This window comes from Bufo gargarizans, chromosome 6 (genome assembly GCF_014858855.1).
Source record: "Bufo gargarizans isolate SCDJY-AF-19 chromosome 6, ASM1485885v1, whole genome shotgun sequence".
Lineage (NCBI taxonomy): Eukaryota > Metazoa > Chordata > Amphibia > Anura > Bufonidae > Bufo > Bufo gargarizans.
This window is the reverse complement of record NC_058085.1, coordinates 385,474,913-385,501,878: the sequence shown is the minus strand read 5'-3', so window position 1 is coordinate 385,501,878 and position 26,966 is coordinate 385,474,913. Positions and strand designations below refer to the sequence as shown.

At 46.3% G+C, this 26,966-nt stretch overlaps 1 protein-coding gene across 2 annotated transcripts in view; it reads left to right on the top strand.

The window, feature by feature from the left end:
* The window catches only part of ARMH3 (armadillo like helical domain containing 3), a 44,999-nt gene that overhangs the window by 3,688 nt on the left and 14,345 nt on the right, over positions 1 to 26,966 (top strand). For both annotated transcript variants that reach the window (XM_044296143.1, XM_044296142.1), the window contains exons 2-11: positions 3,602 to 3,717; positions 16,892 to 16,948; positions 17,040 to 17,186; positions 18,688 to 18,795; positions 20,004 to 20,096; positions 20,650 to 20,724; positions 21,015 to 21,101; positions 21,664 to 21,720; positions 22,165 to 22,208; positions 22,720 to 22,780. In XM_044296143.1, coding sequence (XP_044152078.1) covers positions 3,616 to 3,717; positions 16,892 to 16,948; positions 17,040 to 17,186; positions 18,688 to 18,795; positions 20,004 to 20,096; positions 20,650 to 20,724; positions 21,015 to 21,101; positions 21,664 to 21,720; positions 22,165 to 22,208; positions 22,720 to 22,780 — 831 coding nt within the window. In that variant the 5' untranslated portion in view covers positions 3,602 to 3,615. The remainder of the gene's footprint in view (positions 1 to 3,601; positions 3,718 to 16,891; positions 16,949 to 17,039; positions 17,187 to 18,687; positions 18,796 to 20,003; positions 20,097 to 20,649; positions 20,725 to 21,014; positions 21,102 to 21,663; positions 21,721 to 22,164; positions 22,209 to 22,719; positions 22,781 to 26,966) is intronic.

The window sequence follows — 26,966 nt, the reverse complement described above, 5'->3', positions numbered from 1 at the left end:
TGTCTGACCCTTCTCTTTCTCCAGCATCTGCCAGGAGTTGGGACAACCCCATTTATTAGGGGGTCCACTATCCTGCTGACATTATTGGGTTACGGCCACCTTGGTTCTTCATCCGTCAGCTGTCTCTCCCCACTCCCCTGTGCACATGCATACTCGACTCAACCGAGCATGCAAGTTTAATAGGGGTGTTGAAATTTGGTGATCGGATTCTTCTTTCTTCCGACATTTGGCGGGGGAGACTCAACAGCTCCCCATACCCATTAGATTGTCAGGTGGTCCTGCCAAAAACGGTGGGTTTAGCTGGAAATGAATGTGCGATACTGTCTGCTGAGCCAGCGTATCTAAGCCTATCATGCGTGCTGCAGCCTGCTGAGATTGCGTAGCCGAGCCTATCAGATTCAATATTGGTTAATGAGCTTCGTATCTAAGCCTGTAATGGTTGACGCTGTTTGCTAAGCCTCTGTATCTAAGCCTGTAAAGTGTGATACTGTCTGCTGAACGAGAGTATCCAAGTCTATTTTGTGATACTGTTTGCTAAGCGGTTGTATCTATGTCTACCATGTGTAATAGTATCTGAGCCCAGGTATCTAAGCCCCACTGTGTGTGATGCTGGTTGCTGAGCCCATGTATCTAAGCCCCACTGTGTGTGATGCTGGTTGCTGAGCCCATGTATCTAAGCTCCACTGTGTGTGATGCTGGTGGCTGAGCCCATGTATCTAAGCTCCACTGTGTGTGATGCTGGTGGCTGAGCCCATGTATCTAAGCTCCACCGTGTGTGGTGCTGGTGCCCGAGCCCATGTATCTAAGCCTCTCTATGTGTGATGCTGGTTGCTGAGCCCATGTATCTAAGCCCCTCTGTGTGTGATGCTGGTGCCCGAGCCCATGTATCTAATCCCCACTGTGTGTGATGCTGGTGCCCGAGCCCGTGTATCTAATCCCCACTGTGTGTGATGCTGGTTGCTGAGCCCATGTATCTAAGCTCCTCTGTGTGTGATGCTGGTTGCTGAGCCCATGTATCTAAGCCCCACTGTGTGTGATGCTGGTTGCTGAGCCCATGTATCTAAGCCCCACTGTGTGTGATGCTGGTGGCTGAGCCCATGTATCTAAGCCCCACTGCGTGTGATGCTGGTGGCTGAGCCCATGTATCTAAGCTCCACTGTGTGTGATGCTGGTGACTGAGCCCATGTATCTAAGCTCCACTGTGTGTGATGCTGGTGGCTGAGCCCATGTATCTAAGCCCCACTGTGTGTGATGCTGGTGGCTGAGCCCATGTATCTAAGCCCCACTGTGTGTGATGCTGGTGCCCGAGCCCATGTATCTAAGCTCCACTGTGTGTGATGCTGGTGGCTGAGCCCATGTATCTAAGCCCCACTGTGTGTGATGCTGGTTGCTGAGCCCATGTATCTAAGCCCCACTGCGTGTGATGCTGGTGGCTGAGCCCATGTATCTAAGCCCCACTGTGTGTGATGCTGGTGCCCGAGCCCATGTATCTAAGCCCCTCTATGTGTGATGCTGGTGGCTGAACCCGTGTATCTAAGCTCCACTGTGTGTGATGCTGGTTGCTGAGCCCATGTATCTAAGCCCCACTGTGTGTGATGTTGGTGGCTGAGCCCATGTATCTAAGCCCCACTGTGTGTGATGCTGGTGCCCGAGCCCATGTATCTAAGCCCCTCTATGTGTGATGCTGGTGGCTGAACCCGTGTATCTAAGCTCCACTGTGTGTGATGCTGGTTGCTGAGCCCATGTATCTAAGCCCCACTGTGTGTGATGTTGGTGGCTGAGCCCATGTATCTAAGCCCCACTGTGTGTGATGTTGGTGGCTGAGCCCATGTATCTAAGCCACACTGTGTGTGATGCTGGTGCCCAAGCCCATGTATCTAAGCTTATCTTTTGTGGTGTCGTCTCTGAGAACCGTACGGCAGCCCCTTCCGCACCCTGACATATTACTGAACTGATACGTTCAGCTAGAAAAGCCATATGTGGTAGAGCGCCCCCATATGTGGTAGAGCGCCCCCATATGTGGTAGAGCGCCCCCATATGTGGTAGAGCGCCCCAGCACGCCGACCTGAAGGTCTAAATGAGGTTGTTAGAAACAAGGGCAGAATTCGTAAAGGGGTTCTCCTATTATAAATGTAAAAAATTAAAATCGGACATCGTATAAAACATGACAGTCTCTTTCTAATAAATAAACCTACAGCGAAACAAAGGAGTCTCTAAACGGCAATATATGCAAAAATAAAAATACATTTTATTGAATACATGAATATAAAAGCATCAAGATAACAAAACACACACACAGTGATACCTCCCAGCGGACAGAGTATACATAAGCCAATAACTGTAAAGAGAGCGCATATAAAGAGAGCCTGCGAGTGTCTGTCATATTGTGCCAAGTGCAGCAAATGTACAATCTGCAAGAGCAGGAGCCCATCAAAAGTTTATAGTAGCGCCCACACAAGTAGAGTATATGCATAGCAATAAATATACAGTGAACCCATGTAAGAAGAACCGTTTAGAGACTCCTTTGTTTTGCTGTAGGTTTGTTAGATCTGTTTCTAGTGAGTTGGCATTTTTTTAGGGGGTCAGTATAGGTTGCTCTACACTAGGTTTGTGCATTTTTGTAGCAACATTGGAACCTAACTATTTTTCTAACTCTTTCTAATAAAGCTAGAACCAGCTCACGGAGCGTGTCCCTGTTCCTGCCGCTTAGGGGGCGTGTCCCTGTTCCTGCCGCTTAGGGGGCGTGTCCCTGTTCCTGCCGCTTAGGGGGCGTGTCCCTGTTCCTGCAGCTCAGGGGGCGTGTCCCTGTTCCTGCAGCTCAGGGGGCGTGTCCCTGTTCCTGCAGCTCAGGGGGCGTGTCCCTGTTCCTGCAGCTCAGGGGGCGTGTCCCTGTTCCTGCAGCTCGGGGGGCATGTCCTTCTTCCTGCAGATCAGGGGGCGTGTCCTTGTTACTGCAGCTCTCTTCCTATCACAGCTCACAAGGGAGTTGAAGGATGAAACTGAGCACGTGCGGCCATATTAGTGAGCCGGACAATAAGAAAAAAAAACAGATACAGACTGTACCAACTTTTTAATTACCTGCAGTTACAAAATAATTCAGATCCAGGTGTTGGTTTGAAAACTGTAGAATATTTTTTGTTGGACGACCCCTTTAAATTGTGCCAGAATTAATTTTTTTCTTTGAGCGCACATATGTTATGAAAAGTTGTCATTTTTCACATTCCCCACTAGATGTCAGCACCACGGGGACGTCTCTACAGAAGCCTCTCATTTTACAGCCTGCTGTGAACATGTCTGTCTTACCTCCTTTTCAGACTAAGTGAAGGGTTAATGACAGAAATGACAGGACATTAATCCTGCCTGAGCCTAGAGAAGCCGCCTCGCTGATCAAAGCCGGGGTCATGCAGTGATTCCCCGTGATGCGGCAGTAATCACGTACATTAACTCTAGCCGTATAGACCGGCCCATGGACCTCTCCCATATGGGCGAGACATCTGCTCGTTCTAGGAGCAAAGCGAAAGATTAAGATGTCAGGTCGTTCTCCCGGTTTTAGGTTTAGTCAAAGTTTTTCTTTTTGATTAACTTCCATCTCTTTCACCAGATTATGCTGAAACCATGGCGCAAGTAGAGAAGAAAGCGGGGCTCCTCCGAAAGTCGTCCGCCTCCAAGAAGCCCTTGAAAGAGAAGGTGGTGCTGATGTACGATGAGATCTTTGCGGTACGTCTTCCCTTATATATATGTATTGTATATTTATGTATATTTCTTTTTATCTTCTTGTCTCCCATGGCTGCCACTGGCAGGGAAGTGGCCCTCGGCTATTCATTTCCTTTACAGGGGCCGCTGCAGGAGAAATGTGGTATAGGAGGCCATTCAAATGAATACGTGGCATTGTAATACACTGTCGGGGGCCACCAGAGCAAGAGCACCGGCTTGTTAGCTGTTGTCCGCTCCGGTCCTGAGGGTTCCTTCTATTATATCCGTAACCTCCCGTTTGCCCGCTGTTGGTCCCCCGTATATATTTTGCCGCCTTATATTATAATGAGGCGACTCGGTTATACTAGGCGGAGACTTGTATTCTCCCTGGCTGTGAGCGCATCCAATCGGAGCGCCCCGCTCTTAGCCAGGGAGCAGGAGCGTGTAGACATCCGGAGCGATTCTCGACAGAACTTGAGCTCATTCTCCCTGCAATAAAGAAATACAATAAAAATCATTCGCACGGCTGCATCCCAAGACGCCTGCACTATTTAAAATATAAGATCACCCAGCAAAAAATGAGCCCTCACACGTCTCCGTAGATGTAAATATAAAAAGTTACGGGAGTCCGAATATGGCGAACGAAAGAAAGAATAACTTTTTCCAAAGTTTTTATTTTTTATCAGTATTAAAATACGAGAAAAGCGATATAAAGGTGGTAGTGCTGTGATTGTACTGACCTCTAGAATAGAGGTAACGGGTCAGGCTTGCCACATAGGGGATGCAGTGAAAACTAAAACCAAGGAATTGCTCTTTTTTTCTACTCAATTTCGCCCCATTTGGATTTTTTTTTCGAGCTTCCCTTCCCCTGTATTGTATGCAAATAATGCAATGTATTGTATGCAATGTTAAATGCTGCCATTAGAAAGTGCAACAAACCCTAATACAGCTATTTGAAGGGAAAAATAAAAAACTTACGGCTCTGGGAATGCCAGGAGTGGAAAAACAAAAACCCGCTGTGCAAGGGGTTGTCTCACTTCAGCATTGGCATTTAAGAAAGTTAATACAAAGCACTTACTAATGTATTGTTGTGATTCTCCATATTGCTTCCTTTGCTGGCTGGATTCATTTTCCCATCACATTATACACTGCTCGTTTCCATGGTTACTACCACCCTGCAATCCAGCAGTGATCGCCGTGCTTGCACACTATAGGAAAAAGCACTAGCCTATGTGCGCTCCCACGTTCTCGGCCACCAGAGAGGCCGGTGCTTTTTCCTATAGTGTGCAAGCACGGCCACCGCTGATGGATTGCAGGGTGGTCATAACCATGGAAACGAGCAGCGTGTAATGTGATGGAAAAATGGATCCAGCCAGCAAAGGAGGCAATATAGAGAATCACAATACATTAGTAAGTGTCTTGTACTAACTTTTTCTGAGTGATAAATGCCATTTGATGAAGTGAGAGACAACCCCTTTAAGGACCAGTCTGAGACTGATAGACATCCCCCCCCCCCCGCCATTATTTAGCCTCATCTGAATTGATTTATGTATATATGCAAATTCATATTCATATTTTTCAAAGGTATCCATGGTGACTAAACGGTTAAGATCTTGGTGTTACCATGGTTTCCTTCATTATAACTAGTAATGATGAGTTTGACGGACGCGCCCTGATAACGAGTGTATTGTTTCGCTCTTCAGTAGCGGCATTGTTCTGCCGACCTGAGCACTGACCTGTGCAGCTACAATGATGAGAGCTGTTGTCCTGTACGACTGATAATTACCGGCTTGTTTACTGGACCAGCGAGCGCTCTTATTAAATCTCAGCATTGCCAGGAGATGTGAAGCCCCCAGGGCTTGCAGATGGTGGAGGTCATGAAGATGTCGGGGGAAGATCAGTAGTTTGCGAGACTAGCGCGGTGCTCGGGCTCAGACATGTCCTCCAAGCGGGATATGTTGGCTAATCTCTCAATTGTACACCAGTACGAGCGTTAGTAAGACCTCAGTATGCACCTGTCTTTATTTTTGGCCTCATGCACACGACAGTTGTTTTTCTCGGCCTCCATTCCGTTTCATTTCAATGGGTCAGCAAAAAAATGCTGATAGTTTATCCGTTTGTGTTCCGCGTCCGTTGTCCGTGTTTCCCTTCAGCAAAAAAAAAATAGTGCATGTCCTACTTTTTTCACATTTGCAGACAAGCATAAGCATTTATTACAAGGGATCTGTGGGGGAAAAAACAGATCCTCCAAAAAAACGGATGCCGCATCCCTTTTTTTTAGTGGACGCACAATTTGCGGATGCATGAGGCCTTTGTTTATATTATTACCAGTTTATAAATTGGCCTTTTTTATGCCTATGTATCTACTATGACAGGCATGCCCAACCTGCTGACCTCCAGCTGTTGTAAAACTACAACTCCCACAATGCCCTGCTGTAGTCTGATAGCTGTAGGCTGTTTGGGCATGCTGGGAGTTGTAGTTTTGCAACAGCTGGAGGGCTGCAGGTTGAGCATGCCTGCACTATAGTATATCTAGTCACACTATTTTTTTGTGGGCATATATATATTTTACTAAAGAACAATACATTCTGTGGGGGTTATTTCTATCTTTTATAATGTAGTTAAACGTTATATTTTAAGGGGTTATTATGTAATGTGAGCTGATTACCTTTGGGGTCTGTTCATACTGGTAGTCTGTCAGGACTGGAGTCAGGGTTTTCTCTAGGAGGTGTCCATCTTCCTTCCCTAGTTTCCAGGCCTTATTCCCTCACCCCTTTCCTTCCTATGCTCGGTGTTTTCCTCCCACACACGAGCGTGACATTATAAACCTCCAAAACCATAATTTTTTGCTTGTTTCCGTACAGCCATGGATCCTATTGCTGCACTGGCCGGACAGCTGCAGGGGCTGTCTATGGAGGTAGCTGACCTCCGCACGACCGTCTCGCAGATCCTTAGACCACAGGCTGCTGGTCCTAGTGGTGGTGGTGGTTACCAGGCCTGTCTCGAACCTAAAGTTGCCCTCCCGGACAGATTCTCTGGGGGAAGTGATAATTTCATTTTGTTTAGGGAGGCGTGCAAATTGTATTTTAGGGTACGTCCACACTCACCTGGGGATGAGATTCAGAGAGTTAGTGTGGTTATTTCGTTGCTTAAGGGTGATGCGGCTTCATGGGCTTTTTCTCCGCCGACCGGATCACAATCTCTCCGTTCGGTGGATACATTTTTCAAAGCTCTGGGTCTTATCTATGATGACCCGGATTGGACCTCCCTGGCCAAGACCAAGCTACGTGGTCTTCTTCAGGCAGAGCGTTCTGCTGAGGTCTATTGCTCTGAGTTTAGGAGGTGGGCTACGGATACTGAGTGGAACGATCCGGCTCTCCGTAGCCAGTTTTGTCAGGGATTATCAGAGAGGCTGAAGGACGGTGTGGCCTTTCATGAGAATGCTAAGTCTTTGGAAGCCGCTATGTCTCTTGCTGTACACATTGATAGACACCTAAGAGAGAGATCTAGGGGCCCCCACTCTCAGGACGTACTTGTCACGGAAGGTGTACAGAAAACTAGAAGACACAAAATGAAGATCCGACTGACTGGATCCAAAACTAAGGAACCAAAGGGTAAGCCCTGTAACAGCCCTGGCTCTCTCCCTTACTGCTCAGCCTATGCAAAAATCTCTATGGTAGATGATTGCATACCCTCGTTCCTCGACTGTATGACACCTGAACACCCTATAATAGTGAGGGGACACGACCACCGGCTCCCTACACTAAATACGGAGGGAGTCAGGGTCACCTAGGATCCAGCAAACAGGAAAACACAAATGAATGAACAAACTTATCTGTAGAAGACTCAGTAGTAGCATCCAGCATGCACACACTCCAGGAAGTTGTATAAACCACACAGTGATGCAGTATGGGAAGGGATTTAAAGGGATGCAATCAGTGCAACTACATGACAGCTGAGAGAGGCTAACGAGATGACAAACCGAAAGCAAAAGAAAAGAACCTCAAGCAGGAGGTTCTGAAGAGCGTCTGTCAGAGCTTCTCAGATGTCTGGTGGTGACAGTACCCCTCCTTCTACGAGTGGACTCCGGACACTCAGAGCCCACCTTCTCAGGATGGGACCTATGGAAAGCCCTGATGAGACGAGTGGCCTTAATGTCCGTCACTGGGACCCACATCCTCTCCTCAGGACCATAACCCTCCCAATGAACGAGGTACTGGAGAGAACCGCGGACAACACGAGAATCCACAATCCTAGAGACCTGAAATTCAAGATTACCATCAACCACAATCGGAGGAGAAGGCAAAGAGGAGGGTACAATGGGTTGGACATAAGGTTTTAATAGGGACTTATGAAAAACATTATGGATCTTCCAAGTCTGAGGAAGGTCAAGACGGTAGGCAACAGGATTGATGACGGACAAGATTTTGTAAGGCCCAATAAACTTAGGACCCAACTTCCAGGAGGGAACCTTCAATTTGATATTCTTAGTAGACAACCACACCAGATCACCAACATTCAGGTCCGGACCAGGCACACGTCTCTTATCCGCCACACACTTATATCTCTCACTCATGCTCTTTAAATTATCCTGAATCTTTTGCCAAATAGATGACAAAGACTAGGAGAATCTCTCCTCATCAGGTAAACCAGAAGACCCCTCTCCAGAGAAAGTCCCAAACTGCGGATGAAAACCCATATGCACCAAAAAATGGTGACTTATCAGAGGACTCCTGACGACGGTTATTTAAAGCAAACTCAGCAAGGGACAAAAAAGAACACCAATCCTCCTGATTCTCCGCCACAAAACAGCGCAGATATGTCTCCAGATTCTGATTGACGCGCTCCGTCTGGCCATTCGACTGCGGGTGGAAAGCAGAAGAGAATGACAACCGAACCCCCAAGCGAGAACAGAAAGCCTTCCAGAATCTGGAAACAAACTGCGTGCCCCTATCAGAGACTATGTCTGAAGGAATACCATGCAATTTGACAATGTGATCAATAAATGCCTGCGCCAGCGTCTTAGCATTGGGCAACCCAGGAAAAGGAATGAAATGCGCCATTTTGCTAAAACGGTCCACCACCACCAGAATCACAGTCTTCCCCGAGGAACGAGGCAGGTCCGTAATGAAGTCCATGGACAGATGTGTCCAAGGACGGGAAGGAATGGGTAACGGAAGGAGAGGATCTGATGGCCGTGAATGAGGGACTTTGGCATGAGCGCAGGTCTCACAGTCTGCCACAAAACCCTCAACCGACTTACGAAGCGCCGGCCACCAGAATCTCCGAGCGATGAGATCCACTGTGGCTCTACCCCCCAGGTGCCCAGCAAGGACAGTATCGTGGTGCTCCTTAAAAACCTTGTGTCTTAAAGCGAGAGGCACAAACAACCTCCCAGGAGGACAAAGATCAGGAGCCTCTGCCTGGGCTGCCTGAACCTCTGCCTCCAAATCAGGAATAAAGAGCAGAGACGACCACCCCTTCAGCCAAAATGGGACCCCTGGTCTTCAAAATTCCCACCACCCGGAAAACAACGTGACAGGGCATCCACCTTCACATTCTTAATCCCAGGGCGGAACGTGACAACAAAATTAAACCTTGAAAAGACCATCTGGCCTGTCTCGGGTTCAGACGCTTGGCTGACTCCAAGTAGGCCAGATTCTTATGGTCGGTAAACACGGTAATAGGGTGTCTGGCTGCCTCTAGCCAATGGCGCCATTCCTCAAAAGCTAACTTGATGGCCAACAACTCCCTATCTCCCACATCGTAATTTCTCTCTGCGGAGGAGAGTTTCTTCGAGAAAAAGGCACATGGACGCCATTTGGCAGGAGAGAGACCCTGAGACAAGACCGCACCCACACCCACCTCAGAAGCGTCCACCTCAACAATAAAAGGTAGAGAGACATCAGGTTGTACCAAGATGGGAGCGGAAGCAAAACTCTCCTTGATATTAGAAAAGGCCTTACGCGCCTCTACCGACCAGGAGGAAAATCTACCCCCTTTCTAGTCATATCAGTGAGTGGCTTAACAACAGAGGAATAATTCAAAATAAACTTCCTGTAATAATTAGCAAAACCCAAAAAACGCATCAGCGCCTTCTGATTCTCAGGAAGCTCCCACTCAAGCACAGCGCGGACCTTCTCGGGGTCCATGCGAAAACCAGAAGCGGAGAGAAGAAACCCCAGAAATTGAATTTCTGGAACTGCAAACACATTTTTCCAGTTTAGCGTACAATTTATTCTGCCGCAGGATAAGCAAGACCTGACGTAGGTGGTCCTTATGAGTTTTGAAATCAGGAGAAAAAATCAAAATGTCATCTAGATACACTAGTACAAATTTCCCCATTAAATGATAAAAAAAATGCTGTTCACAAAATGCTGAAAGACGGCTGGAGCATTCATCAAACCAAAAGGCATAACCAAAAATGGCCCTCAGGGGTATTGAAGGCCGTCTTCCATTCGTCTCCTTCTCCGACCCTGACCAGGTTGTATGCCCCTCTTAGATCCAACTTGGAAAAAACTTTTGCCCCAACAATCTGGTTAAACAGGTCCGAGATCAGAGGAAGCGGATAAGGGTCACGAATTGTGATACTGTTCAGCTCCCTGAAATCCAGACATGGTCTTAAAGAACCATCTTTTTTCTCAACAAAGAAAAAACCAGCGGCAACAGGTGACTTCGAGGGTCGTATGTGTCCCTTTCTCAGACTCTCAGAGATATAAGCACGCATAGCGACCCTTTCAGGTTGGGAGAGATTGTATAAACGAGATTTAGGCAGCTTGGCGCCTGGGATGAGATTAATAGGGCAATCGTACTCCCTGTGAGGGGGCAACTCCTGAACACCACTCTCAGAAAACACATCCGAAAATTCAGAGAGAAAAGATGGTACGGTCTTAGTAGAAACCTCTGAAACAGATGTCGTGAGGCAATTCTCTCTGCAAAAGTCACTCCAACCATTTATTTGCCTCGCTTGCCAATCAATGGTGGGGTTATGTTTAGTGAGCCAGGGTAGCCCCAACACTAGAGGAGTAGGCAAGCCGCTTATTACGAAACATGACACATTCTCAACATGAGCATCACTCACAATCAGAGGGGATTGAGAGAGACTGAGACCCCTGCGCACTGAATGAGACCACCGCACTGTCCTTGGACTGAGTATGACAGGAAGGAGTGATCTCTCCTCTCTCTCTAAGACGCCTGTCAATACGAACGGCCCGAGACATGGCAGTGTCCAAGGAGGTAGGTCTCTCATGAAAGGCAAATGCATCTTTCAATCCCTCTGAAAGACCATGGCAAAATTGACTTCGGAGTGCAGCATCATTCCAACCAGTATCAGCTGCCCATCTCTGCTGAAATTCTGAACAGTATATCTCTGCGGACTGTTTACCCTGGCATAAAAGACGTAGTCTAGACTCAGCCAGAGCAATACGATCCGGATCATCATATATCTGACCCAGGGCTAAAAAAAAATTCATCCACTGAACGGAGAGGGCCGTGCCCCCACCGCCAGCGAAAAGGCCCAAGACTGAGCGTTATCCCTGAGCAGCGAGATGATGATCCCCACCCTCTGCTCCTCATCACCAGAGGAATGGGGAAGTAGGCGAAAATGGAGTTTGCAAGCCTCTCTAAAACGAACAAAATTCTCACTACCCCCGGAGAACGTATCCGGGAGCGAGATCTTAGGCTCAGAACAAACTCCATGAACGCAAGCTGAACCGGTCACCTGAAACTGAGAAACAGTTTTATGGAGATCTGCTACCTCCAATGAAAGACCTTGCATGTGTTCAGTCAAAAGTGAAACTGGATCCATGCTTGAGACGGTTTGGGCGGTTTATAATGTCACGGAAGGTGTACAGAAAACTAGAAGACACAAAATGAAGATCCGACTGACTGGATCCAAAACTAAGGAACCAAAGGGTAAGCCCTGTAACAGCCCTGGCTCTCTCCCTTACTGCTCAGCCTATGCAAAAATCTCTATGGTAGATGATTGCATACCCTCGTTCCTCGACTGTATGACACCTGAACACCCTATAATAGTGAGGGGACACGACCACCGGCTCCCTACACTAAATACGGAGGGAGTCAGGGTCACCTAGGATCCAGCAAACAGGAAAACACAAATGAATGAACAGACTTATCTGTAGAAGACTCAGTAGTAGCATCCAGCATGCACACACTCCAGGAAGTTGTATAAACCACAAAGTGATGCAGTATGGGAAGGGATTTAAAGGGATGCAATCAGTGCAACTACATGACAGCTGAGAGAGGCTAACGAGATGACAAACCGAAAGCAAAAGAAAAGAACCTCAAGCAGGAGGTTCTGAAGAGCGTCTGTCAGAGCTTCTCAGATGTCTGGTGGTGACTGTACCATCACATAACATATCTTTTTCCTCTGACACTTTGGGTGAAGATACTCCTGGGTTTATGTCTGGAGACGAACCCATGCAGTTAGGGGCGAGCTACTCCTGGATCTGCTTTTAAGCATTCTGGTCGTAGGAAGGGAGTGTGTTTTTTCTGCGGACAGAAAGGACATTTTATCGATGCATGTCCATGCATTCAGCCTCAAAAATAAAATAAAAAGGGGACGTTTAATTCCCATCTGACTCTTGGAGGGGTGGGAGGAGAGTCAGAGAATGTGCATTTGTCTTTGTCTGGTAGTACCCTATTTTCTCCTGACTGCTGAGGTGGCGCTAGAGTCCAAGACTGTGGGGATTGAGGTGTTTATCGACAGCGGGGCAGGGGTGAACCTGATTGATGCTCAGTTCGTCTGTATGCACGCGTTTCTCATTAGAGAAAAACATTTCCCTTTCTGCTATTGATTCTGCACCTCTAACTCAGAAGTGTTTATCTCAAGTGGTGCACGATATCAGATTAAGAGTGGGTGACTTTTTTATCAGGAATTCATCTCGTGTTTTGTGTTGGGGGGGGTCTCCCTGCTCCGGTGGTTCTGGGTTTACCGTGGTTAAGCAGGCATAATCCAACCATCGATTGGCAAGCTAGACAGATTCTGGATTGGGGTGATTATTGCATTGACAATTCTCTGAATACATCTTTTTCTGCTTTAACCACTAAGACATTACCCTCTTTTATATCTGATTTCGCCGATGTATTTTCTGAGAGTGGATGTCAGGATTTACCTCCGCATCGGGAATATGATTGTCCTATCAACCTTATTCCCGGAGCTAGGTTGCCCAAATCTAGGTTGTATAACCTTTCTGGACAGCAAAGAACGGCCATGAGAGAGTATATTACTGAGAATTTGGCTAAAGGACACATAAGACCTTCCGAGTCTCCAGTGGCAGCAGGGTTTTTCTTTGTTAAAAAAAAAGGACGGAGGTCTTCGGCCATGTCTGGATTTCCATGAGCTCAATCTGATTACTGTCCGTACTGTATATACCCACTTCTTTTCCTTTGATTCCCGATTTGTTTAACCAGATTGTTGATGCCAAGGTGTTCTCCAAGTTGGACTTAAGGGGGGCATATAATCTGGTTAGGATCAAGGAAGGGGATGAATGTAAGACAGGTTTTAATACCCCAGAGGGTCGCTTTGAGAACCTGGTCATGCCTTCGGGGTTAGGAGTTGACCAATGCTCCTGCGGTTTTCCAGCATTTTGTGAATGACATTTTTCATCACCTTGTGGGGAGGTTTGTTGTTGTGTATTTGGAAGACATACTAATTTATTCTCCAGACGTGGAGATTCATCCGGATCACGTTAGACAGGTGTTACAGATCCTAAGAGATAATAAATTGTACGCAAAATTGTGTGTTTTTGCTGTACACAAGGTGCAATTCTTGGGCTACATGCTGTCTTCAGGTTTTCGAATGGATCCAGAGAAAGTCTGTGCTGTATTGGACTGGGATTAACCCGAAAATCTGAAGGCTCTTATGTGGTTTTTGGGGTTCACCAACTATTACCGAAAATTTATTCAGAACTATTCGACAGTGGTGAAACCCTTAACTGACATCAGTAAGAAAGGGACTGATGTCTCAGTGTGGTGTGATTCGGCGCTGTGAGCCTTTTCTGCGGTTAAGGAGTGCTTCTCTTCGGCCCCTATATTGGTGCAGGCGGATGTATCACAACCTTTCATTGTGGAAGTGGATGCGTCCGAGGTGGGGGTAGGAGCAGTTTTAACGCAGGGCCCGTCACCTAGTAAATGGCGCCCATGTGCATATTTCTCTAAAAAAACTCTCTGCCACAGAGAGAAATTACAATGAGGGTAACAGAGAGCAGCTGGCCATTAAGTTGGCTTTTGAGGATTAGTATCATTGGTTGGAAGGGGGGCGATTCATCCGATCACGATGTTCACAGATCACAAAAAATGGAATTGTTTTTCTCTAATGCACTTGGAGACAACCCGTGCATACAGACGAATCAGGGTGGATTTGATTTAAATCACTAGTCAGTAAGGCTTGATTTAAATCATAGTTTTCTACATAAAGACTAATTCTTGCTGGTATAACTTATAATATGCAAGTAGATGAAGATTTTTAGAATAACAACTTTTCATATTAGTTTGATTAGGTTGATTCTGCATTCATAGTTTTGGAGAAGTTAGGATTAAGGTCTTTTTCTCAACTCTGTTCATGTTATATAACATTTTTGCTGTAAAAAAGGGGCATGTGATCTCTGCTGAGTCAAATTCAGTTTTGAGAACTGCAAAAGTAAACCAAGCATCTGTGATAATATCTTGTAGGCAGAGAAACTGCCCAATAATCTTACAAAAACCTCTGGAAGAGCAGGACATTGTGAATGGATTAATGGAATTTATTTACCAAAACAATTAAACATATACAGTGGTCCCTCAAGTTACAATATTAATTGGTTCCAGGACGACCTTTGTATGTTGAAACCATTGTAAGTTGAGTAATCGGTTCCACAGCCCCAAAATGTCATCCAATATAAGAGAAAATAAAGAGTTAAGAAAAATAAGCAGATAACTAAGACAGATAAAACAAGTCTTTACATATAACAGTCAGGAATAGCTGCTAACTAGCTACTAATCCAGCTATTTCACCAGAGAAGTGGACAAGATTTGTTGGGTCTGAGTCTGAGACATTGTATGTTAAGTCTGGTTTTAACTTACAATGGTCTTTTCTGACCCATCTTATGTTGAACAGATTGTATCTTGAGGCCATTGTATCCTGAGGGATCACTGTACAGCCTTATTCTACATAATTAAAAAAACTAATCTTTATTTCATGAGGAATAACCTTTGGATGATAATATATTTTCCTCAAAAAGCATTTTATATAAAAAAAAAAATCCGATTTAAATCAAAAAAATCTTCTTTTTTTTTTAAATCATTGATTTATATCCACCCTGGGACGAACTGAGCATCAATCAGGTTTACCCCTGCCCCACTGTTGATAAACACTGTCATGGTGGACGGCAGTTTGGAATTCTGACTCTCGAGTTCTCCGTAGATCTCTTCAGTATCTTGTTCACTGGAAGGGTTATAAACCAGAGGAGAGGATGTGGGTAGCGGCATCTGACGTGAATGCCAGTCGTTTGGTGAAAACCTTTCACGGGTCTCATCCGGATAAGGTTGGTCCTGGGTACCTGGAGGTCATCCGTAGAAGGAGGTGGGGGGTACTGTCATGGACGTACCGATACATACACACGTTCCTGCGACAGGTGGCAGGAGATCCGTGAGACTGGCAACACGTGGTGTAATCTGACATGTTTTCCTTTTGGATCAATTTGCGTCTGTGTTGTTTCTGGTGCTTGCCGCACCTTCTCTCCCCAGGTGTGGCGATTGTGCTCATTTAACCTTCTGTATTTATTGTTGTTTCTCCCACTATGCTATGCGGTTTATAGCTTATGTTGGACTTGTGGTTAGCTTGTTTTTTTCCTGTAAGTCTTATTTTTGCCCCACCCTGCACATGGTCACATGCCCTAAATAGTTCCAGTAAAAAGTCCACGGGGCAGAAACGGAGCCTTTGAAATCCAATATGCCCAAATAGTGTCCCAGGGGCCATAGTCACAGGGCAAGAGGCTGGCAAGCAGGCCTCTCCAACTCCCAGTGACGAAGGTGCTTTCGTCACAATTTGGAGGAACAGGTAGACTGAGTCCTTACATTAGTTTCAGGGTCCTATAGGGTGAAATAGGATTCTAGGTATCCGGTGTATAAACTTGCCTACCTTTGGGGCCTGTTCATACTAGTAGTCTGTCAGGACTGGAGTCAGGGTTTTCTCTAGAAGGTGTACATCTTCCTTCCCTAGTTTACATGCCTTATTCCGGTATTCCCTTTCCCTCCTATGCTCGGTGTGGTGTTTTCTTCCCACACACGAGCGTGGCATCCCCATTGCCTCATATTAGCCCCCAGTAGCCCCCATTGCCTCTCATATTAACCCCCATCAGCCCCCATTGCCTCATATCAGCCCCCAGTAGCCCCCATTGCCTCTCATAATAACCCCCATCAGCCCCCATTGCCTCATATCAGCCCTCAGTAGCCGCCATTGCCTCATATCAGTCCCAGCAGCCCCATTGCCTTATATTAGCCCTCAATAGCCCCCATTGCCTCTCATATTGGCCCCGAACAGCCCCCATTGCCTGTCATGTTAGCCCTTTCTATGGGGATTCCGAAAAATGCCACTTTACTGGCTTCATTTTAGGCCTCGTTTTAGAGATAGGTGCGGGTCCCAGAGATGGGACCCGCACCTATCAAACAATGGGGGCATATCCTAGCGCTATGCTCCCATTGTCTGAGATGAGAAAACCCCGTTAATGTGTATGGACAGAGTTAGGGAACCTGCGCATCGGTGCATGTTTACCAACAGAAAATCGGCACTGTGCATTTGCAAAAAAAACGAAAAAAATCTGAGTTACCTAAAATATGTGTTACTTGCAGGTTTTGGTGCAGATTTTATGCGGTTTTTCGGCAGATCTCACCTCTTGCATTGCACAAACAATTGACATGCTGCAGATTTCAAAATCCACACTGTACAGAATAAAAAAGCAAAGTGTACATGAGATTTGTCTTCTACACTTTGCCAGTGCTGTATTACGCTGCTGTCTTTCTGCACGGAAAAAACGTACATTAGCTTTGCTGTTAGGGGGCCTTTGTCGACACCTTGCTGACTGTTTCCAATAGCTGCTAGCAGAATACTGAATAAAGATCTGGACTGTAAAGAGGCAGCCATCGTGTACCATCACCATTAGGATACGTTAAACAGTTTTGCTTATTGCCTGTTTTACAGAAAGAGGATCCGACCAAATCCAACCCCCGATTTTGGGATGAGCTTTTTCTTATGAAGGTAATGGTATATAGTGTCACTGTCTGTAACTGTCAAATGCTTGCCTTAAACTTTTAGCATCATTAGCCCTTTGTACCTTTGCACTGACCAGGTCAATCTGGAATATCTGGAGGCCAAGTTAGAATCGCTAGATGGAGAAGAGTTAATGAAGATAAAGGATAACATTAATAGCCTGTTCCAGCACTGCATCCAGGCCCTGAAGGCAGAGCACCAGATCCGAGTGGTCAACTCATTACAGGTAATACAGCCATGGTGCTACAAAGCAGGCTTACTATGAGGGGTGGAGGAACCTGGACTCACAGGCTTACTATGAGGGGTGGGGGAACCTGGACTCACAGGCTTACTATGAGGGGCGGAGGATCCAGGACTCACAGGCTTACTATGAGGGGCGGGGGAACCTGGACTCACAGGCTTACTATGAGGGGCGGAGGAACCTGGACTCACACGCTTACTATGAGGGGCGGAGGAACCTGGACTCACAGGCTTACTATGAGGGGCGGGGGAACCTGGACTCACAGGCTTACTATGAGGGGCGGAGGAACCTGGACTCACAGGCTTACTATGAGGGGCGGAGGAACCTGGACTCACAGGCTTACTATGAGGGGCGGGGGAACCTGGACTCACAGGCTTACTATGAGGGGCGGGGGAACCTGGACTCACAGGCTTACTATGAGGGGCGGGGGAACCTGGACTCACAGGCTTACTATGAGGGGTGGAGGAACCTGGACTCAAAGGCTTTCTATGAGGGGCGGGGGAACCTGGACTCAGAGGCTTACTATGAGGGGCGGGGGAACCTGGACTCACAGGCTTACTATGAGGGGCGGAGGAACCTGGACTCACAGGCTTACTATGAGGGGCGGAGGAACCTGGACTCACAGACTTACTATGAGGGGCGGGGGAACCTGGACTCACAGACTTACTATGAGGGGCGGGGGAACCTGGACTCACAGGCTTACTATGAGGGGCGGGGGAACCTGGACTCACAGGCTTACTATGAGGGGCGGAGGAACCTGGACTCACAGGCTTACTATGAGGGGCGGGGGAACCTGGACTCACAGGCTTACTATGAGGGGCGGGGGAACCTGGACTCACAGGCTTACTATGAGGGGAGGAGGAACCTGGACTCACAGGCTTACTATGAGGGGCGGAGGAACCTGGACTCACAGGCTTACTATGAGTTGCGGAGGAACCTGGACTCACAGGCTTACTATGAGGGGCGGAGGATCCAGGACTCACAGGCTTACTATGAGGGGCGGAGGAACCTGGACTCACAGGCTTACTATGAGGGGCGGAGGAACCTGGACTCACAGGCTTACTATGAGTTGCGGAGGAACCTGGACTCACAGGCTTACTATGAGGGGCGGAGGATCCAGGACTCACAGGCTTACTATGAGGGGCGGAGGAACCTGGACTCACAGGCTTACTATGAGGGGCGGAGGAACCTGGACTCACAGGCTTTCTCTATGAGGGGTGGAGGATCCAGGACTCACAGGTTTTCTCTATGAGGGGTGGAGGAACCTGGACTCACAGGCTTTCTCTGTGTGCGTAGGATGCAGGACTCACAGGCTTTCTATGAGGGGTGGGGGAACCTGGACTCACAGGCTTTCTCTATGAGGAGGTGGAAGATGCAGGACTCACAGGTTTTCTCTATGAGGGGTGGAAGATGCAGGACTCACAGGCTTTCTCTATGTGTGCGGAGGATGCAGGATTCACAGACTTTGTTTCCATTATCTCTGTAGACGCTATGCGCCCTCATTCGGGGAGTTCATCAGAAGAACAAGCCGACGTCCGGCTTCGATATTATTAACATGCTGATGGGCTTTGACAAGGCAGAACTTCGTATGAAGGTGAGAAGGGAAAATACCAATTTATGGCATAATTTCTTATTTCACACATAGGACCTTTCCTAGAGCAAATGTATTTTTTCTAATAGCAAAAAAAAACATTTTTTTCCCACCTTTATTTTTCCTCTTTTTTTTATTAGCTATATATCTTGAATGAATGGGGTGGTGATGGTTTGGCATAAACAGTACTTTTTTTTTTTTGCTTTTTTTCCTCCTTTTTATTTTTATTTTATTTTTTTACTCCTGTACGACCCTGGTAACACAAAAGCTGCCGCTCTATTTGTCTTCTGCTTCTGGTCTTGTAAACTTCCACATTGTAATGTAGTTTTGTGTTGGGAACATGCCGGACTATCAGAATTCTTCGGATTACTGAATGCTGGATTAAAGGATTTACATTGTAGTTATATCAAATAGCAGTCACAGACTACCACCCCTAAAACATAGCCTTTATTACGGTATATATCATTAAAATAAAAACTAATAACCCTAGTGATAACATAAAGAAAACAATGAAAGAAAATATAGATTTAAATGAGTCAATCCTCTGCACTTAGGGACACGGATAGGGAGGTGCGGGCCAAATATAATATCCTATGGGCTCTGACCCTCAAACTGGCCCCATCTCTATAATGCCCTGCCTAAGAACGGAATTGTCGCCCTGACTTCCCGTATCGGGAACCTCCTGAGCGCCCTAGGATGGCCCTGAATAGGGGAAAAGCTAACCGCTAGTATATGCTAACTGAAAAAATGTCAGTTCCCTATCAGGGCGGCCATTCAGTTCTTAGGCAGGGCATTATAGAGATGGGGCCAGTTTGAGGGTCAGAGCCCATAGGATATTATATTTGGCCCGCACCTGCCTATCCGTGTCCCTAAGTGCAGAGGATTGACTCATTTAAATCAATATTTTCTTTCATTGTTTTCTTTATGTTATCACTAGGGTTATTAGTTTTTTATTTTAATGATATATAATAAAGGCTATGTTTTAGGGGTGGTAGTCTGTGACTGCTGATAATTATATATACCACCTGTCATAATATTATACCCACAGGCGGGTTTCTGTCTGAACTGTGAGTCCAGTTATATCAAATAGAAAACTTACTATATCATAGTTCTTAGTTTTTTTTTTGCACTGTAGAAAAATGACATGTTTCCTGACTTCCTGCACTTTAATGATGGTCTGATGATAATGTGTGACTGATGTTTTCCTGCAGAATCTCATGGAGAGCCTGGATATTCTGCTGTGTGGGGAGGGCTCGGAAAGCCTGAAGAGTCTCTGCCTGAAGCTGCTCCTCTGCTTAGTCACCGTGAGTACATTGCTGGATGCAAACTACTGCTGCAAGTCAAGAAGTTGTCTACAGACAGATATTGCTATACACTTCAAGGGGTTGTCTCATCTCAGACAGTGGGGGCATATCGCAATGGATAGGCCCCCATTGTCTAATAGGTGCGGGCCCACCGCTGGGACCCGCACCTATATCGGGAACGGAGCCCCACAGAGTGGTGGCTGGAGGACTCCGGTCCGGCCACCACCAAGCGCTCTCCCCATAGAAGTGAATGGGAGTGCACCGACCATGACCGGCCACCGCTCCCATTCACTTCTATGGGCCCGACGGAAATAGCTGAGCCATTTCTTGGCTATTTTCGATGGCCCCATAGAAAATGAACAGAGGGTGGTTGCGCATGCGCATTTTCCCAGTTTTGCTCTGTCTGTCGTCCACATGTGATCACAGACACCGCAGGCTGAGTGACATCCATCGGACCAGCTCTCCGACAGCTCGCTCTGTAGCCCCTCTCTCTGCTCTCCTGCACAATCCTCTCAGCCGAATTATGGTTTTGATTTGTTCCCTTTTGTTTCAGGTGACGGATAACATCAGCCAGAACACCATTTTGGAATATGTCATGATCAATAGCATATTTGAAGCCATTTTACAGGTATTGTTGCCTATTTGTCCTACATCTGTGACCATTTTTTCATAGATTGTGGCGAGCATGGCTGCACACCTTGTAATAACATGTAGGTATGGATCCTCACAGTTATATCTGACCAGGGGTTAGGAGGAGCTAGACTCAGACAGGTCGCATTTGGGAGATAAGCGGCATCAGCGGGTTTGCCTCTGATACTGACCAATTGGCCAAATCTATTGTAAGCAATCCAGTTTTTTATGTGTATTATTATTATTGTACTTTTTTATTTTATGATGTTTGCTCTCCTTGTTTTTCAGATTTTGTCCCATCCTCCCAGCCGCAGGGAACACGGCTACGATGCTGTGGTCTTGCTGGCACTTCTAGTGAACTACAGGAAATATGAAGTGAGTGTTCTTACGACTTTAGAGAGTGGCGTATCTTTTATAATACTGAAGTGGTTGTAATTGTGCTTTATTTGTATCTATACAGAACCAACGCATTACGCTACTTGGTATTAGGCCAAGTCCACAAAAGGGATCAGTCTCATGTATTTAGACTCTCTCTAGACCCTGTTCAAAGGGGTTACTCCCATCTCACCCAGTCATAGATGAGATTGGAATAATGCTCATATGCCACGACCCAGGGTGACGGAAACAGCCGAGTGGTCTGTGGTACACTGATTGTGGAGATCCCATAGAAGTCAATAGGTCTGAGCTGTATTTTGCTGCACAGCCGGGTCGCAGAAGCGCTGCTGTGCAAGGAAAAAACGGATAGCGGCGCAGGGGAGCTGGTCCCTTCATTCTCAATAGGTTGGACACCCATCGATCATGAAGTGATGTCCTTTCCTAATAACATACCATCCCTTTATCAGACTGGGAGTACCATTTAAGTTCTAGTTCAGCTCATCCCGCCTCTAGTGTCTCAATGCTCTGTAATAATCCGTTTTAATGCTCCTGTCCCCTCCAGTCTGTGAACCCGTACATCGTGAAGTTGTCCATCGTGGACGATGAGGGGACTCTGAACGTGAGTTATTGTTCACTTCTTATCAATCGGATTTACTCTTCCTGGCTTAAGGCCTTATTACACGGGCAGATTATTGTTAAGATGATCGCTAACGAGCGTTCGCAGTAACACTCGCTAGTGATCATCTGGCAGTGTAATACTGCCACCGGTAATTAGGATCTTTTAACATGTTATAAAATCCTGGTTTGTCAGCGGCAGATTGTGCCGTGTAATAGGCGCTCTGCTGCCGGCAAACAAGGAGACCGTATAGAGACGAGCGATACATTAGTGATCGCTCGTTCCTATAACGAGGAGGAGATCACTGCACGTAATAGCAGCGGTCTCCTCCTCCAGCGAGCAGGCGATTGACAGGAAGGAATGCTTCCCTCCCGACCATCGTCTGCTCTATCTGCCCATGTAATAGGGCCCTTATATCGTAGTCATACCTTTCTGTTCTTGTTCTAGGGGATGGGACTGGTGATCGCCCGGGCATTATTTGAATATAACACGTATGTACGCAGAAGTGTGCCACTTTTTATTGTCCCATATTGTGTTATTATCTGTGTAGGACATTGATGGGACAACGGGTAACGGGTTTGGTTCTAAAAAATACAATCAGTTGTGTTCCTTAAAGGGGTTTAGATCGCAGGCAGTCAGTATAAATCTTCAATTTAGTCTTATTTACTGTCGGAAGCTGGAGCAGAAAGGAAACGCCCTCTGAGAAAGGGCACCCCCCTGAGCTGTCGGACTAAAATAAGTCTAGCAGAACAACTGGAGCAATGAATGGGGAGACCTCTGGATCCATGTGAGGTCCAGGGCCGGTTGTAGCTTTGTCAGAGATTGATATGTACATGACATAGCTCCACAATCAATCATGGCATAACCCATAAGTCCACTCCTGGCTTTGACTAGAAAACGGCACCAAAAACTGCACATGTCATTCTGGCTTTACTGAGCCGTTGTGTGCTCCATGTCGTATAGCGATCTTATTGTCATACACTTTTGTTTTATTTCTCTCAGGAAATACCGGGACAAGGAGGAGGAGAACCAGACCGGCTTCTTCTCAGCCCTGACAAGTATGGTGAGTGACATAATATAAATGCACCGCACTGGGCAGGAGAAGAGGCTGCAGCATGTCTGATGGAGAGGAGCTGCCGGGAGCTGTGGTGACCATGGCTCTGCTCCGGAGGCCTGATAGTATGGGGTACCTTGCTACAAGGGGAGCATGTAGACACGTCCTGACAAAAGCTTTCTCTTGGGGCTCATGCACACGAACGTTGGTGTTTTTTTGCGGTCTGCAAACTGCGGATCCGCAAAACACGGATACCAGCCGTGTGTGTTCCGCATTTTGCGGAATAGAACATCCTGCCCTCTATAGAACAGTCCTATCCTTGTCCGTAAAACAGACAATAATAGGACATGTTCTATATAATTTTTCAGGGCCGCGGAACGGACTTACGGTTTAGGAGAGCACGCGGTGTGCTGTCTACATCTTTTGTGGCCCCATTGAAGCGAATGGGTCCGCATCCAACCCACAAAAAATGCAGATCGGATGCAACAAAATAAATATATTCTTGTGCATGAGCCCTTACACAGAGGCTTCCTGCAGCAGAGGAATCTTGTGCTTTGTGTAACTACAAGTCCTGCCTACTGTGCTTCCTGTGGCCATTTTTATTCACTTTCAAGATCTCTGCTTGCAGTCATTTAACGTAAACCATCATTGTTTACTTCTGTGCTGGTGAAGTCATTGACACGACATGTGCATGGCTCCTTACAGTCATCACAACTGTGTCTTGTTACATTTATGCCCCTCAAAAGTAAAACATGATAATTATTAAGCGCCCTTGCGCCAGAAAGTTGCTGATTTGTGCGTGCCCTTCATTTGCACAAAGAATTTGGGACATTTGGTTATTTTTATCCTTCTCACAGTGGGTGGGGCTTAGAAGGAGGGAAATGGCCTCCCACTGCCTAGGCGGATTTAAAGCCGCTCTGTCACCAGGATCAACCCTATTAAACCAGATACTACCTGGTAGGGCCCATTATGCTGATTAAAACTATACTTTTCTTTTGTCTGTACAATAAATAGCTGCAGAGATATCAGTGTTTTTAGTCATATACAAATGAGAAACTGGAGCACCAGGAGGTCAGGCCGAATGCTTTGAGCACTGCTTTGTAACACCCCTATGCTCTGCACACTCCCCCTCCCCTTGATTGACAGGACTGGCATCTACTTATCATATACACTATGTACTATAGCTTCACCACACTGAGATCTGCTCATAAAACTAATCTACATATCATTGCTTTATTCACAAGCATAGCATATGATTAGAAAGACACCAGTATAATGTGATAGCTTCTAAGCATAGAAAAAACATGCATTTCTATGTGGTAATGCTATAGCTTGGTAGTAAGTGCATGGTTTTGCATGTAGAGATCCCAGGTATGAATTTCCTGAAGAGGAAAAAATAACAGAAAAAAGTTTGTCTCTCCTGGGACTTGAATCTCCTGGGATTTCTAGATGCATGGCAGACGACTTACCACAAAGCTATAGCATTATCACATAGAAACACATATTTTTCTATGCTTAGAAGCTAATACATACTACTGGCGTCTTTCTAATCATATACTGTGCTTGTGGATGAAGCAGTAATATGTAGATTATCTTTATGATGAGTGTGGTGAAGCTATAGTACATAGTATATGATATGTCCTAGCTGTGAATCTAGGGGAGGGGGAGTGTGCAGAACACAGGGGGTATTACATAGCAGTGCTCAAAGGATTCGGTCCCGCCTCCTGATGCTCCAGTTCATTTATTTATTTTATGCACTTATAAAGCGCTATTATATTCCGCAGCGCTTTACAGACGTTAGCATCCAACTGTCCCTATGGGGCTCACAATCTATGTTCCCTATCAGTATGTCTTTGGAGTGGGAGGAAACCCATACAAACACGGGGAGAACATACAAACTCCAAGCAGATGTTGTCCTTGGTCAGATTCGAACCTAGGACCCCAGCGCTGCAAGGCACCAGCGCTAACCACTGAGCCACCAGCGCTAACCACTGAGCCACCGTGCTGCTCCATTGCTCATTTGCTTATGAATACAAACGCGGATGTCTGTGTAGCTGATACCAAAATCATTTGGACCTTCCCAAATAGGAAACCATGGATAAACTGGAAATTCTTTCTCTCCCGATGACCTAAATATTTTTTTTGCACGATTTGACAAAGACAATGAGCTGCCTATCATCAAATTAGCCCAGCAAGAGACTCCATCATGTTCCCTGATGCTGAGAGCACATGAGGTAGAATGGGCCTTCAGCCACATTAATCCCCATAAAGCAGCTGGCCCTAATGAAGTTCCTGGAAAAGTCCTAAAAAACTGTGCTAAACAGCTGAAAACAGTGTTTACCAGTATATTTAACAGCTCACTAGAGCCGGCCATTGTCCCCACTTGCCTGAAGTCCTCCACAATTGTCCCAATTCCAAAACAGGCCGGGGTGAAGACCTTAAGTGATTATCGCCCGGTGGCTCTCGCTCCTATTGCTATGAAGTGCTTTGAACAACTTGTCCTCAGGCACATGAAGAGCAAGATCTGCACCTCCATGGACCAATACCAGTTTGCTCACAGAGCACATAGGTCGGCTGAGGATGCCGTCTCACCCTTCACACTGCGCTGTCACACTGGAGCAGAGAGACAGCTGTGCGGATGCTGTTCATTGATTACAGCTCGGCCTTTAACACCATCCCTCCCAACAAGTTGGCAATGAAACTAAACAACTTGGGTCTCAGCTCACACCTGTGCAACTGGATACTGGATTTTCTTACAAAAAGACCACAAATCGTACGCATGGGCAAGCACTTCTCTTCATCCTTAACACTAAACACCGGGGTACCGCAGGGCTGTGTGTTGAGCCCTCTCCTTTACTCCCTCTTCACAAATGACTGTAAACCTATTCACAATACCAATACCATTATACAATGTGCAGATGACACGAGCGTGATAGGCCTAATCTCCAACAACGATGAGAGATGGAGTAAGAACAACAACCTCATGCTCAATACCAAGAAAACAAAGGAGCTAATTCTGGATTTTAGGAAGAAGAAACAAAATGGACACCATCCCATTAGCAATAATGGTGGAAACGTGGAGATAGTTCAAAGTTTGAGATTCTTGGGAGTTCATATTAGTCAGGACCTGTCATGGATAAAAAACACAACAGAAATTACCAAAAAAGGCCTTCAGAGGCTTTATTTTCTGAGGAGTCTGAAGAAAGCACAACTCCCAAAACAGCTGCTTGTCAATTTTTACAGGTGCATCATAGAACCTGTTATCACATACTGCATTAGGCCCCCTGCACACGATCAGGATTGAGTGCGGATTTGCGTGCGGAAAATCCGCACCGTAGGTCATGTACATTGTATTCTATGAGAATTTGAAATTCTCAATGCACACGATGCAGATTTTTTCTGCGCGGATTTTGACCTGCGGTGCGGATTTTAAAATCCGCGACATGTCAATTAATTTTTTTTTTCCTGACCGGATTTTCTTCATTCACTTAGTAAAATCCGCATGCAGAAAATCCGCACCAAATCCGCACCAATTAATGCGGATTGACCGCACATGAATCCTGAACGTGTGCATGTACCCTCACAGGGTGGTCCTCCGGCTGCTCTTCTGAGGACAAGAAGACCCTCAAGCGCATCATCAGAATGGCTGGCAGAATCACTGGTCCTCAGTTACCATCACTGGATGACATCTTCACTGCTCGCTGCAGCAACAGGGCAAAAATGATCTGCGGGGATCCAACTCACCCCGGCCACAGCCTTTTCACTCCCCTACCCTCTGGTAGGCGTCTTAGGCCCTACATGCCCGCACCACTAGGCTGAAGAACAGCTTTTACCCCAAAGCAATCAGTCTCCTAAATGCTCAGAGATTATTGCCCCTTCCTAGGACAGAAACTACCACAGACTGAAAGTGACTGCTGCATTCTTGACCCCATGATGACCTCTTGTCTGCAGCGGTGTCTGATCAGTGTGTATATACTCATAAGCACTTACTATATATATGCTGTGAACTGTTAATAGTAATGCCTTCAAGTGCAAGGTTTTGTTTTTTTCTAGTGTAATGCTTTAGTTTAAATGTCAGTTCTTGTTCCTCTGTCCATGGCATCTAGGATTGCTCCAAACAACATTTCATTGTATTACATTGTATTGTACAGTGACAATAAAGGCATCTTATCTTATTATCTAGCTGTTTAGCATA